Source organism: Zea mays, chromosome 8 (genome assembly GCF_902167145.1).
Source record: "Zea mays cultivar B73 chromosome 8, Zm-B73-REFERENCE-NAM-5.0, whole genome shotgun sequence".
Classification (NCBI taxonomy): Eukaryota; Viridiplantae; Streptophyta; class Magnoliopsida; order Poales; family Poaceae; genus Zea; species Zea mays.
The window spans coordinates 49,417,560-49,432,414 of record NC_050103.1 but is presented as its reverse complement, the minus strand read 5'-3'; the positions used below and the strand labels follow the sequence as shown (position 1 = coordinate 49,432,414).

The 14,855-nt window shown below is 48.4% G+C and overlaps 1 protein-coding gene across 4 annotated transcripts in view; it reads right to left on the bottom strand.

Moving 5' to 3' along the window:
* The window catches only part of LOC103635172 (protein HASTY 1), a 59,384-nt gene that overhangs the window by 25,155 nt on the left and 19,374 nt on the right, over window positions 1-14,855 (bottom strand). For 3 of the 4 annotated variants that reach the window (XR_002264239.3, XM_020542679.2, XM_020542680.3), the window contains exons 3-15: window positions 10,665-10,808; window positions 10,477-10,557; window positions 10,322-10,391; window positions 10,017-10,087; window positions 9,367-9,530; window positions 9,211-9,282; window positions 8,883-9,120; window positions 8,035-8,097; window positions 7,676-7,948; window positions 7,108-7,221; window positions 6,503-6,629; window positions 6,251-6,420; window positions 5,883-5,981 (exon numbers count right to left, since the gene is read on the bottom strand). Coding sequence is in view for 3 of the 4 variants with exons in the window: in XM_020542679.2 (XP_020398268.1) it covers window positions 5,883-5,981; window positions 6,251-6,420; window positions 6,503-6,629; window positions 7,108-7,221; window positions 7,676-7,948; window positions 8,035-8,097; window positions 8,883-9,120; window positions 9,211-9,282; window positions 9,367-9,530; window positions 10,017-10,087; window positions 10,322-10,391; window positions 10,477-10,557; window positions 10,665-10,808 (1,686 nt within the window). In the remaining variant the exon portion in view is untranslated. Of the gene's footprint in view, window positions 1-5,882; window positions 5,982-6,250; window positions 6,421-6,502; window positions 6,630-7,107; window positions 7,222-7,675; window positions 7,949-8,034; window positions 8,098-8,882; window positions 9,121-9,210; window positions 9,283-9,366; window positions 9,531-9,689; window positions 9,911-10,016; window positions 10,088-10,321; window positions 10,392-10,476; window positions 10,558-10,664; window positions 10,809-14,855 lie in introns of all 4 variants that reach the window. The other variant, XM_035961663.1, reaches the window with a different exon arrangement.

Below are 14,855 nucleotides of genomic sequence, written 5' to 3'. Positions count from 1 at the left end.
CCGCTCGCCGCATGACGTTCCAACGAATGGGACGCTCCACCTCGGGCGACGCGCTACTGGAGGCTCTACTGGACGCGTTTGAGGAGGTCTTCGCGGCTCCTACGGGCTTGCCTCCCAAGCGGGCCCACGATCATCACATTCTCCTTAAACCGAACGCGCAACCGGTGGCAGTTCGCCCCTACCAGTATCCGGCGGCCCAGAAGGATGAGCTGGAGCGGCAGTAAGCTGGAGCGGCAGTGTGCGGCCATGATTGACCAGGGGGTTGTGCGTCGCAGCGACTCCCCGTTCTTGTCGCCTGTCCTCTTAGTCAAGAAGCCCGATGGGTCATGGCGCTTCGCTGAGGTAGTTCGCCTTCATGGCGTGTCGCAATCCATCGTCTCGGACCGCGACCCGGCCTTCACCTCGTCATTCTGGAAGGAGCTGACACTCACTGGCTCGAAGCTATACATGTCCTCCGCCTTCCACCCCCAGACTGACGGCCAGTCAGAGGCCACCAACCACGTCATCGCCATGTACCTTCGCTGCTTCACCAACGACCGACCCCGGCAGTGGCTTCGGTGGCTCCCCTAGGCGGAGTACACTTACAACACCGCCTACCAATCTTCACTCCACGCGCTGCCATTCAGGGTGGTGTACGGCTGTGACCCTCCGTCCATCCGCTCCTACGAACCCGGGGACACGCGGGTGGCAGCAGTGGCGCAAGAGATGGAAGAACGAGCCGCCTTCCTCGACGACATCCGCTATCGACTACAACAAGCCCAGGAGTCCCAGAAACATGCCTACGACTAGCGCCATCGTAAGGTGGTCTATCAACGGTCGGCAGCATCGCTGCCACGAACACATACTGGGAAGCTAAAGCCCCGCTACGTTGGCCCCTACCACGTCGAGGAAGTCATCAACGAGGCAGCGGTGCGACTACAGCTACCTGCTGGCGCCAGGCTCCACGACGTCTTTCACCGCATAGCCACCAGTGCTACCAGCAACTCTCAATGGCGCGGTGGTGTCCGCCCCTGGCCGCATTCTTGCTAGTCGGTTGGCCCGAGGCATCCGTCAAGTGATGGTCCAGTGGCAAGATGAACAGGCAGCATCCGCGACGTGGGAGGACCTCGACGACTTTCGCGCCCGTTTTCCCGACTTTCAGCTCGAGGACGAGCTGGCCTTTGAGGCCGGGAGAGATGTCATGTACGGTCAACCGTATATCCGTAAGGGGAGGCGCGCGGGTAGGGATGGCAGTTGGACCCATGGGTATGGATACCCGCGGGTTTCGTACCCGGTGGATATGGATACGGGTAGAAAAACTCACTCGTGGGTCCTATCGGGTCGGATACCCGAAATACATCGGGTCGGGTATGGGTAAAATACTTTACCCACGGGTATCCAGTGGATACCCGAAATATCAATATACCTCTTTAAATATGCTACATCAACTAAAAATGTGCTAGATTCACTAGAAAAACTCACTCGCATGTGTTGTTGATTAATGAATATTAATTTGTGTTGTGTTAAGAGTCAACTGTAATGTAATCAAGACCAATGAGACATTGACAATGAGTCATTCACGTGTTGCATTGGTGTTTAGATGGAAACTAAAATATTTTATGCATTTATTATGACTGACCGAATGTTATTTAGTCTACAATAACATATCCACTGGATACCCGATACCCGGTGGATACCCGATGGGCATGGGTACGGGTACAGTTTCTCGCCCGATTGGCTTGGTGGGTATGGATATTTGTAGAAGTCTCGGGTACAATTTCGAGTCGGGTATTATTATACCCGAACAAAATCCGACCCGCTGCCATCCCTACGCGCAGGGGACATTCGCCGCGCCGAGGAACGCGCCGACCGCGCAGCAAGGGATCGCGGATCAGGGGCGTGCAGCAAGGGATCGCGCAGATCAGGAAGGGGCGCCAATGATTGGCAGCTAGAAGGAAATGGCTAGTAAGGAAAGGGCTAGGAAGGAAACTAGCGGCTAGAAAGGAAAGGGCTAGGAAGGAAACTAATAATCAGGGAGTTGTTTCTCCTTTTGATCTGGCGGCTGGCTTATAAATTGATTGTAACCGGACCCTTTGAAGGCAAGCAATAATCAGTTGTCTCTCACCTTTCTACCTTTGTAAGCCTGCGGTTAGGAGGCATACTCACCCACCGGAGAAGACGGTCGGCGGCTACGAGCTGCGTAGCCGCGGTCCGGCAAGTCAAGGGCACACAGTCCTTGACAGCAGCCTTTCCCAATCTAGGCCTCTTTTATGTTCTTTTTGGGACAAAGCTAGAACCTGAACTCTGTTTAAATATCACCCTTCATGTCAGAAACCATGTCATGTGGGGCCAAACATACTCGCGGCAGCGGCGCGCCAGGGGACACCATAAGAAATTAAACCTGGGAACGTACATAAAAATCTGAACAATTCAGAAGTCTTTATTTAGGGTTGGCTTGGTTTTGCGATGGCTTTTCAGAGCCATGATATCAAAATTTAATAGAATAAAGGTTTCTCTAGCTGCAGATATATATTCCATTATGCAGCCCAACAGAGAGATGCTACTGATATAAACTTCGTAGTGAACCAAAACTCAGCTCAATAATAATATTCCCTCCTTTCACAAATATATGTCGTCATTGACTTTTTTTCAAAAACTTTGACCACTCTTCTTATTTAAAAAAAAGTGAGTTATCAATTAATTTGTTGTGATTTGTTTTTGTTAGACAGTCACCTATCACTTATGGCATGTGCCTGGCATTATGCCGGCCGGCCTATAGGAGGTTTATGGTTAGAGAGAAATCAGGGGAGGAGATCAGGCTCAATAGGATTTTCTCCAGGATTGTCTCTAGTTTAACTCTTGATAATGTCCTAGTTTCGCCTTCCCACATTAAAGATTTAATTTCTGTTCGCTAGTTCACTACCGACAATAATTGTTCCGTCGAGTTTGACCCCTTTCGTTGTTCTATGAAGGATCCGCCCACTCGCCGAGAGATCATCAGATGTAACAACTCCGGTCCGCTCTACCCGATGCGGCTTCTTGCTTCTGCTCTTCATGCATCCACCTCGTCCCTATGGCACCAGCGACTCGGCCATCCCGGACATGGCATTTTGTCCCTCCTAGCACAGTCCTCCGCAATTTCCTGTAATAAAAACAGTAGCACTCCTATTTGTCACGCCTGCCAGCTAGATCAGCGCGTCTGCCAACCTTTTCATGCTTCGCCCTCCCACGCTACTCATAATTTTCAGTTAATTCATTGCGATCTTTGGACTTCACCTCTCACTAGTGTCTCTAATCACAAATATTATCTCGCCATTTTGGACAATTGCTTGCATTACTTGTGGACATTCCCCTTGCGCCTGAAATCTGACACCTTCTCCACCCACACTAATTTCTTTGCCTGTGTCCATACTCAGTTTGGCGTCACCATTCAAGGAATTCAGTGCGATAACGGCCTCGAGTTTGACAACCTCAATGCCCGCACATTCTTTTCTTCGCATGGCGTCCACCTACGCATGTCTTGCCCTCACACCTCCACCAAAAACAGTAAAGATGAACGCATTCTTCGCTCCATCAACAATGCCATTCGCTCCATGTTGATTCAGGCATGCTTCCCTCCTCGTTTCGGGGTCGCGGCTCTTGGGACAACCACTTACCTGTTAAACACCTTGCCAATCAAAACCTTAGCCTTTTCAACACCTCATCTTGCCCTTTTTGGCCAGCCACCTTCGTATGAGCATCTTCGCGTTTTCGGCTGCGCATGCTACCCTAATCTCTCAGCCACAGCCCCCCATAAACTCTCCCCCCGCTCCACCCTTTGTGTTTTTCTTGGCTACTCCCCTCATCACAAGGGCTACCTTTGTTTTAATCGCCAATCCAACTGCATCATCATTTCGTGCCACGTGTCCTTTGACGAAACATCATTCCCTTTTTTCGAGGATTCTTCACCCACGCGTGCAACATTTGATTTTTTGGATGACACAACTAACCCGGTCATAGTTCCCTTTGGACTGCCACTTGTTTCCATTTTTTTCAGGTACCACTCCAGGGTCTTCATCCGATCTTGATGCACCCTTGGCCGTGGTCAGGCTCCCCGCTAGGCACTCCCTGCCAGGCTGCTAGCAGGGTACCCTCTACCGACCAGTCCCCAGGTCCCTACGACCCTTGCTCGGGCTGTCGTGGCTCCTACCTCCAGCCCCGAGCATCCCACTCCAGGTGGCGTCGCTCTTCCCTAGACTGTCGAAGTCTCTGCCTCCAGTCCCAGGGCCTCTGTCGCTCCCGACGCCACGGTTTCCTGGACTGTCGAAGGCATTGTCGTCTTCCGTGTTCACTGATTTTCGGTCCAGTCTTAACGTTTGCTCCACGGAATCTTCCATTGCGAGGGGTTAGACAGTCACCTATCACTTATGGCATGCGCCTGGCATTATGTCGATCAGCCTATAGGAGGTTTATGGTTAGAGAGAAATCAGGGGAGGAGATCATGATCAGTAGGATTATCTCCAGGATTGTCTCCTGGCGGTTCCCTTAGATGTAGGAGGTTTCCTTTAGCCTCAAGTCTCACCTCCCCTATATATGTAATTGTACAATCTCCATGATTATCAAGGCGTCCTTGAAGCGTCGCTTAGGCACTAAGGCGAACGTGGAAGGTGGGGCGTCTAACGTGCCTTGCTCTAGAGCGTAAGGCGTCCGTTGCGGCGCAGGAAGTCCTCAGGGCGTCGTCTAGGCTTCGTCGGGGCGACGCCTTGGGGCTGCGGCAGCCGCGCGCGGCTCCAGCCGGCCAGACAGAGGAGAGATGAGTTGCGCAGGAGGGAGAGCGGTGGCTGAGGGAGAGCAGCGCGACGGCGCGGGAAGAGGAGGCGGCGGCGCGGCGCGCAGGTTGCAGCAGAGTGCACAGGTTGGGGCGGCCTGCAGGTCGCAGCAGGGCGAGCAGGTCGCTGTGAGAGGAGAGTTGCGGGGAGGGGGGAGGAGGGAGAAGGAGCTGATGGCTAAGGGCTGTAGCTGATGGCGGCTAGAGCATTGCGGCTGAGGGCTCTTGCTGCTGGCGGCTGGGAGGATATTTTGTGAGGAAACCCTAAAATTTATTGGGCTGGGCTGGCTGTGGGCTTCTTTATTTTTCTTTTTTCTGTTTCTTTCTTCTACTAGGCTTAGGCTCAAACAGGCCTACTAGTCCTTATGGATGTCCTAGCTTGCTTATTACTTTCGAGTTAGTGGTATATAAATAATATTTGGTCTAATTTTTATGATTTATATATATCATTAAGGTGCCGCCTCGCCTTACGCTTTTTCGCTTAAAAGGTGAAAAGGGGGGCGCTCGCCTTACCGCCTTAATAACTATGAATGACAATCTCTAAATGAATTATTCCACAATTCCTCCAATTCATCTCTACTTTCAGAGTTTCAGTTTTATCACTCAAGGTCGTTTGAGTGTGACTTACAATTTTACATTTTTGAATAAATATTTTGAATAATACGAGTGGTCAAAGTTTTTGAAAAAATTCAATAGCGTCATATATTTGTGAACTTAGTATCAAATGGAGCCCAGAGCTATCAACGAAAGCACCATAGAGACCATTAAGTCTCCATCTGAACATATTTCCCTCTTGTAAATAGAAGGATAAACAGAGAAATGGATGTAAGACACAACTGCAGTTAAACTGTGTCCAGCAGTTTACCCATATGGTTACCCAAAACATTGTTTTGCATTGTTCTGCACTGTTCGTAAAGTAGAGTTTGAATATGGAGATAAGGATGGGTAAGCTGCTGGAGATAGTCTTAGAAACTTGAATATCGTACTATAAGTGGTCTCTGCCATGGTAATAGAAGGATGTGCCATAAAGCAGCTCCATGTAGAATAAAATAGCAAATGGTACTAAAGAGGCAATCAACTATGAGCTGAGCCTGACCTTCATGTGAGGCAGAAGTGCTTTATCAGCAGCTCTCGATATACGAATGAATGATGAGCAGATCTGTAACCTTGCTAGGCGAGAATTGTTTGATGGATCCTGCAGATACAGCCATACATTAAATGGCAGAAATGAGAACTGTAAACACAAAACTAGGAAATGGGCATGATAACCAAATAATTCAAATTTGAATAAAAAAACAACATGAAAGGATTGCACGTGGAAACATTTGGCCAGCTCAAAGTATCAGATTTTCATTTCTAGAACATCACTCGTAGAATTGAATTGTATGATGGCTATCAATCTCCAGCCTCAATGGTTCCCACTCCACAGCATATGGTATTTACTTAAGTAAAACATAAATGTACCTGAAATGTGATTGGGAGAGACGTCAACAGTTCAAAAAGCTTATTAACAACACTGGCAACTGCATCTGGATGATGCTTCAAGAAAGGGCCCAAAGCATCCAAATAATGACCATGAATAACTGCAAGGTTAGGTTCTGTCCACTTTAAAGAAAGAAGCTGTTGAAGTAAGCCTGGTTGACAAGCAGAAGGAAACTTAGCACCCTGTAGACCAAACTGTAAAGCAAAAATAATGTAAGTTAGGTTCAGTGAAACCTTCAAAAATCTTGTGCAGTTGGGATTTCGTATCCAAATCAGTTTTCCCACAATCAACTGAGCCATCGAAAATAGCATTGACAACTGCTTCAAGCCCCAGTTGAGCCCCTTCCATTGCATCAAGATCCTGTAACCAAATTTCATTTTGCAGAGGTAGATAAACATCTGAATTAGAAGGTAATCCTTGGCTGGCCAAATGAAAATGGAAAGAAAAACCTTTAGTTTAGGTTTATGCGGTAAGCCCTCTTTCAAAAATAGATCCTAGGCAGCGTCTAGGCAATAGGCAAGATGCATGCCTTTCCTAGCACCTAGGTGTTTTCCCATCAAGAGTGGCTTAGGGCTTGATCTCTGTATGAATTTCAAACACATTGGAGATGATGGAAGGTGACTTATGATCATAGAACTCGTGATGGGTGGATGATAATGCCAAATTGTTTCTTTTAATGTGCTAACATTCTCTATTTAACATTATACTGTAACTCTACTAATTGAAGTACAATTGTGAAGAAACTCCTATGCAATCCTAGGCACTAATCAGAGCTTGACCACCTGCCTAGTGCCTAGACTTATTACAACATTGGGTAAACATATGCAGCTAATCCAACCTGTGGGGACTTAGTTGCTTGATTAGCATCTCCAAAGACAACATTTATTCTCTGAACTACAATTGCTGCAGCAATCACAGATCTTTGAGAAGCAATGACTTTAATGAGATCCAACTGCAAGAAGATGCATAAAACATCGTTAACTGAGTTGTGGACAATAAGAGGCCAGCCATTATCCATCATTGGTCCAAAAAATACTGTAAATAGCCTTTTATAACTTATTTATACATATATAGTTGGGATCCTCCCAACTATTTACAATACAAAAAGTTCCACTTCTATAACAAATCACACAATCAAATTGAAAAAATTGAAGGAAAATCATGTTGTATGTATCAAGGTAAAGAATCAGTAATTGAAGGACAAAAATGTACTATGAATAAACTAGACATCCTCCTAATTTTGTGTAGTTTCACATCATGCAACAAAACTTTAAGAATCAAGACCACTGAAGACAAGATGACAAGAAATTATATTGATGGACAAGAGAAACACAAATGATCTTTTAAGATTAACAAGGACCAAAGGCAACTCTTTTTTTTAGAAGTCAGGAGAAAAGAAAACATACCAATTTGGTGCGGTAGTTGCAGAAGTCGCTCTTCCCCTCAAGCTCTTCACTCCATATTTCTAACAACCCAGAAGTTGCACTTCCATTGTTCTTCAGCATTCTCTTGAAAGAAACATCCAAAATTGTACTGTATATTTCATCAGTGACAAATACCGATACCCCTTTCTTCTTTTCTGTTGATAAGTCACCAGTAGATGCAGAATTACCAGCAGCAGAATTATCACCAGAAACACGTGCAATAGACTTAGATTTCGATGGTTCTCTCAATACCACCTAGACGAAGTTTGTGTCAACTTCTCTAAAGTTACAAAATAATATGACATGCATTTCAACTATGTAAATAGAAATAAGAAGTATACCAGCCAAAATAATAGAGACTGGAAATGAAGTGTGATTTTGTAGTGTTGGTAATACTCCAGCATCTGCAAGGAAACAAAATTTGGTTGGATAATAGTAAAAAGTAAGAAATCAAATGTATCGGGTGGAAATTGTGTAGTGAAATTTAGGACTCAATTGAATTTCATTAAGCATATTCAAACTAGTCATGTAAGGATGTTATGTTACACATGTAATACATACAGGACATCACCATGTTAGTAACCATTACCCTTGCCTTGCCCGACAGCCAGGAATCAACTATTCTAGGATAGCCAAACTCCTCAGATATGCCAATATAACTTATCACCAGCCAAAAAGTTTCATTTGACTTTGAATTTAAAGAGTTGACCACAAGAAAGTTACACAACCATGACCTAGGTACACAGACACAACAGGTCCTGGTGGCAAGATGTTAACATGCATGTGTCACAGAGTGGGTTGAATCCCACATTAGCTCCACTTATTTTGTTTTCCCATTTAAATTTATGAAAAAAAAAATAGGTATGGCAGTTGTTGAATTCAATCCTAATACCACTTATTTTGCATGTGTCACGTATGATCTTGCAAGTTGCAAGTACAGCAGTAGCACTTTCTTGTCAACCCCATTTTTTAGGCATCTTTATTCTCAAGTTTTAGGTGTGAAATTCATATTCCAACTACAAAATAGGCAGTCTTTCCCAAAAATCCAACAACTCCAGATATATTTCTTTTGAAACCCTAGATGTCAAATAGCCCAAGAACAAACTAGAAGGGATCAAGAGAAGATGCTTCAAAACCGTAAAAGCAACCTTTACTCTTCAAAAGTATGAGAATATTTGGAAATGCTCACTTGTTGTAAGAACTGGAAAGTCCTGGCTCCATCGGCTAGTATGCATTGCATGTTTGAAGATCCTAGAGCAACCATTGTCTCACAAACACATGATGCAAACTCATATTCGCTCTCATCAATAGAACTGGGTTGCATGCCAGATCTGGTCAAAAATTGTTGTGAAATGTTCATCAACACCTGGAATATGTTGCACATTGCAGCATCATACTCAGCAACTGCCACATCCACAGGTCTTTTCCTGAGACAGGTGGCACCACAAAAACAAGAACATATCAGGAGAGAAAAAACAGTAAAATTAACTTTTAGCCTGAATAAAGCCTCTCCATACCTCTGACATATCACTTTAAAAAACTCACAAGCGTGGAGGCGAAAATCGCTGTAAGAAAGCAAGGACCCACATCTGCAAAACAGAACATAATAACTAGTGAGGCAAGTGAGAATCCCATTAAAAAACTAGGGATGTCAAACACTCCAGTAAACATACCCGTGAATTAAACCATATTTGGCTAGATCTGTCACAGGAACCCATTCAGCATATGCATTGACAGCATTTAGAACTGCAGTCACCGTCCCTGCATGTTGTTTAGCCAAATCCATTTGCTGCTTCGCATGCTCACTTAAAGCAGCACCAAAATGTTTCTCAAGTAGCTACAAAACAAGACATTACATGATACCCATGTTTAGTATGATTCAGAATATCATGAACCAAGGCAACCCAACAGAATCATTGGCATCTATTTTTTTAAGAACAACACAGGAGATCTGCGAGTCATTTCATTAAGAAGAGAGAAAGATAAAGGAGGCTACCAAATGGTGAGTCCCTTGTACAATGGTTGACCGAGGAACTGAGCACCTATATGGCGGGCTCAGGACCACCAAACCAACAAACCACCACCCACATAATCCACACAGCTACACTCCACTACTAGCAACCCATCCTAGTGTCCAGGAGTGAAATGGCGTGCCAAGAGCTCCTGAAGAGCACCGGCACCTGCCCTACACCAAAGAGCATCTTCAAAAGTAACTTCCTGAAAAACAGCAGGGACAGAAGGCCTTCTTCCCTCAAACACACAGGCATTTCGGTGTTTCCATATCTCCCATGCGAACATGGTAAAGGTGTAAAGGCAAACTTACAGAATACAACAGAGGCAGAATTTGTGACAGTGACTCAGTAAGGCCGCGCAACAGAGATCTCCGCCTATCACCTATTGTGACCAAAAAAAGAAGTTAACAGAAGAGACATAACCTAACAGAAGAGAAAAGGGTTTTTGGTTCTTCTAGTTCGATGTTAAGTTGTTAACAGAAGAGAACACATAGCATAACCTAATAACAGAAGAGAAAATGTTTTCCATTCTTCTAATTTAATGGTTTAAACTTGGAACCAGAGAATGAATCTAGTTTCAAGTTCCAAAGAATAAATTAAAACAAAAATAACCTACCCTCCAAATCTTCATTATGAATAGTGATATCCTCTGGAAGCCACCTTAGAATCATGGCAACTAACTCAGCCTAACACAAAAAGGTTCCAAAATGCAAGTCAACATATCAGATGGTAGAACAGATCTAGATCTGAAAGGCTGATGGGAAACATTACCTCAGTAGGGCCATTGTTAGAGAGAGAAACAATAGATGGGAGTAAAGTAATCCACAAATCAACTCCCTCCCTTCGAACCACCTACAAAGATGATATACTTGTTAAGGTAGAGTACTTGAAGCTGTAACTGCCTACAGCTAACAAATTTCACAAAGTAAAAATGAAAAGAAAAAAGTATAGTTGTAAACCTCTGCTACTAAAGCAGCTGTTTGACTCTTCAAGGCCCACACCTCATGAGGGCCAACAACATCCGATATCAAATTAATTGTCATATTAGCAAATTCATTCCGTTCTGCAGCACTGAGCTCCTCCCACCTCAACCTTACCAGGTGCTGCAAAGATAAGTAAGAAATCATCAATTGATCCAGGAGAGAGAGTAATGGACTAACGGATACCACCAAGATATAGTTCTGCTTCTATAATAAAAGGCTGTACAGTACATTCATGATTATAAATTCTAGTATAGCTAAAGGATAAGTTCCACCATGGCGATAAGCCAATTGCGCCAGTGATGTTGCCTGGCACAGAATATTGACCTACTAAAACAGCTGCACATCCAGCAGCTAAGCATAGTAGGGATGTGCATGTTGAGATAGATTTGTGGTCATAATAAGAAGGATCAAGTTTAAACCAACAATGAATATAATCACTTGATCAGGGGTGGCAACAATTAAGGTAAAGCAGCTAGCAAGAACAAGCATTGGTTAGGAACACATGGAAAAAAAACAATCCACATACCCATAACACTGGCTAGACGGTTGGTCCCCATTTACTGTCAAGGGCATAAGTGCCCAAGGACGCCGGACCTCGACTACGGAGCTCGTAGTCCCGGCCCGTGGTAGTTGGCGGGGTTATGCCCCCTCGCCTTTCTTCGCTAGTTGGGGTGTACCCCCCTGACCGGCGGCTTGAGAGAGAGAGAGATAGGGAGTAGATGGAATTAATCTTTGTTGCCTTTCCTCATTGTCTCGGTACATATATAAATTATAAATAGCCCACCGGCTAACCAATCACTCCTAAGATTAAGGAGATGATAAGGGAAGCTAATAACCAACTCCTAAGATTAAGGAGATGATAAGGGAAGCTAATAACTAACTCCTAAGATTAAGGAGATAATAAGGGAAGCTAATAACCAATCATTCCTACAATTAAGGGGATAACAAGGGAAGCTAATAAAGGGGAACTAATATTTATCCTTTCTAATTTAGCCACTATCTGTGGCCTGTTCCTGCATGCGCCCAGCGCGCTCCGCGGCGCGACAGATGTCCCGAGCCCGCCGGCGCCTGCTGTACGCAAGGCCCCACATGACATCTCTCCCCGCCTCAAGAGTCAGCTCGTCCTCGAGCTGGAACGCCGGAAACTTGGCCACGAAGGAGTCAACGTCTTCCCATGTAGCTGACGCAGGGGACTAATCCTTCCACTGGATGAGCACTTGGCGTATGCCGCGGGCGACTCTAGTCTTGATGACGCGTTCAGGTTCGGAGGTGACCACGCCATGGTGCAGGGCCGGCAGGGGAGGTGTTGTCGTAGGTGGAGTGCCATGGAACTTCTTGAGAACGCCCACGTGGAACACGTCGTGGATGCGGGCACGGGAGGGCAGCTCCAGGCGGACAGCGACGGTGTTGATGATCTCCGTCACCCGGTATGGCCCGTAGTACCGGGGCTTCAGTTTGCCGGCGACATTGGTGGCCAGTGACGATGGGGAACGGTGGCGGAGTCGGAGAAATACCCATTCACCCACCTGATAGATGATGTCGCGGTGCGCCTTATCATAGTACTTCCGCCTAGGCCTGCTCCAAGTGATGTCGAACGTCAGCCAGGAACTCATCCTATTCTTCCATCGTGCGAGCCACATCTGCCACACGTGTTTCCCCCGGCTCATAGGAGCGGATGGAAGGAGGGTCACGGCCGTAGACGACCCTGAATGGCGTGTCGCGGAGGGAGCTCTGGTAGGCAGTGTTGAAGACGTACTCCGCCCACGGAAGCCACTGCAACCGCTGGCGGGGTCGATCACCGGTGAGGCACCTCAGGTACATGATGATGACGCGGTTGGCCGACTCGGTTTGACCATTGGACTGCGGGTGGAAGGCCGACGTCATGTGGAGTTTGGTGCCCATCAGTCGCATGAGCTACCGCCAAAATTTGGAGGTGAACACGGCGTCAAGGTCGGACACCATGGATTGTGGAACATCGTGCAAGCGAACGATCTCGGCGAAGAAACCCTAGGCCACTGATTCCGCAGAATAAGGATGTGCGAGTGGAATAAAGTGGCAGTACTTGCTGAATCTATCCACCACCGTCAATATGATGGACTTGCCACGGACCCGAGGCAGGGCTTAGATGAAGTCAAGCGCTACATCCGTCCAGACGCCTTGGGGCACCGGTAGAGGAAGGAGGAGGCCCGCAGGATGAAGGTGCTCAGATTTATGACGTTGGCACGTCGCGCATGCCCGCACGTAGTCCTGGACGACCTGCTTCATGTTAGGAAAATGAAAGTCACGGCGAAGCCGGTGCATCGTGCGCTGGACACCCTCGCGCCCCTCCTCATGGATGGCCGCCAACAGCTCCTGGAGCAGTGCCGAGGCTGGTGGCACATATAGGCGGCCTGTGTAGTGGATCATGTCGTCAATGACCGCCCACGGCGCCCGGCGGGTACCCGCCAGGACCTTGTCCCGAATGGCGATGAGGGCGGGATCGGTGAGTTGTGCCAGACGGAGGCGGTCGAGGACGTCGAAACGCGGTGCGGAGAGAACCAAATGGTCCCGTCTTCCGGGAGTCGCGGCGGGACAGCGCGTCCGCCACCACATTGGACGACCCGGGCTTGTATTCGACGGTGAAATCAAAGCCCAAGAGCTTGCCCACCCAATGGTGTTGTGGGATCGTCGCAAGCCTCTGGTCCAGCAGATACTTGAGGTTGTAGTGGTCTGTTTTGACGACGAACCTGCCCCATAGGTACGGCCTCCAGTGCCAGACCGCGCGGACGAGGCCGATGAGCTCCCGCTCGTATGCAGCCAATGCCCGGTGTCGCGGGGCGACAGCCCGGCTGAAGAAGGCAATGGAGTGGCCCTCTACGATCAACAATGCGCCCAAGCCATGGGAGGAGGCGTCGCATTCCACCACGAAGAGCTTGGAGAAGTCTGGCATGGCTAGTACAGGGGCCGAAGTGACCGCATCCTTGAGCGCTGCAAACGTCGTAGTGGCGGCCTCTGTCGGGGACCATAATTAGGGGTACCCCCAAGACTCCTAAACTCGGCTGGTAACCACCATCAGCACAAAGCTGCAAAGGCCTGATGGGAGCAATACAGGTCAAAGCTCCGCCCACTCAAGGGACACGATCTCGCCTCGCCCGAGCCCAGCCTCGGACAAGAACAGCAGACCCAGGTGGATTCACGTCTCGCCCGAGGGTCTCCTCAAGCAACGGGCGCACCTTCGACTCGCCCGAGGCCCAGCTCGGGCAGGCTTCACGGAGAAGCAACCTTGGCCAGATCGCCTCGCCAACCGACCGTATCGCAGGAGCATTCAATGCAAGGATCGTCTGACACCTTATCCTGACGCGCGTTCCTCAGTCGACAGGGTCGAAGTGACCGCAGTCATTTCGCCCCTCCACTGACTGACCTGACAGGAAAACAGCGCCACCTGCCCTGCTCCGACTGTTGTGCCACCCGCCAGGGTGAGGCTGACCGCAGCCAAGTCTAGCCTCAGGCGCCATAGGAAGCTCCGCCTCGCCCGACCCCGGGGCTCGATCCCCGTCTCGGCCTCGGGAGACGGTCTCCGCCTCGCCCGACCCTAGGGCTCGGACTCAACCTCAACCCCGGAAGACGGTCTCCGCCTCGCCCGACCCTAGGGCTCGGACTCAACCTCAACCCCGGAAGACGGTCTCCGCCTCGCCCGACCCTAGGGCTCGGACTCAACCTCGACCCCGGAAGACGGTCTCCGCCTCGCCCGACCCTAGGGCTCGGACTCAACCTCGACCCCGGAAGACGGTCTCCGCCTCGCCCGACCCTAGGGCTCGGACTCAACCTCGACCCCGGAAGACGGTCTCCGCCTCGCCCGACCCCAGGGCTCGGACTCAGCCTCGACCTCGGAGGAGTCACCGCCTCGCCGACCTTGGGCTCGGACCGACCACGTTACAAGGGGATACATCATTACCCTACCCTTGCTAGCTCAGGCTACGGGGAACAAGATCGGTGTCCCATCTGGCTCGCCCCGGTGAACAGGTAATGATGGCACCCCGCGTGCTCCCATGACGACGGCGGTTCTCAGCCTCTTACGGAAGCAAGGAGACGTCAGCAAGGACCCGACAACCCCGACAGTTGTGCTTCTACAGGGCTCAAGTGCTCCTCCGACGACCACGACATCACATTAACAGGGCTCTAAGCACT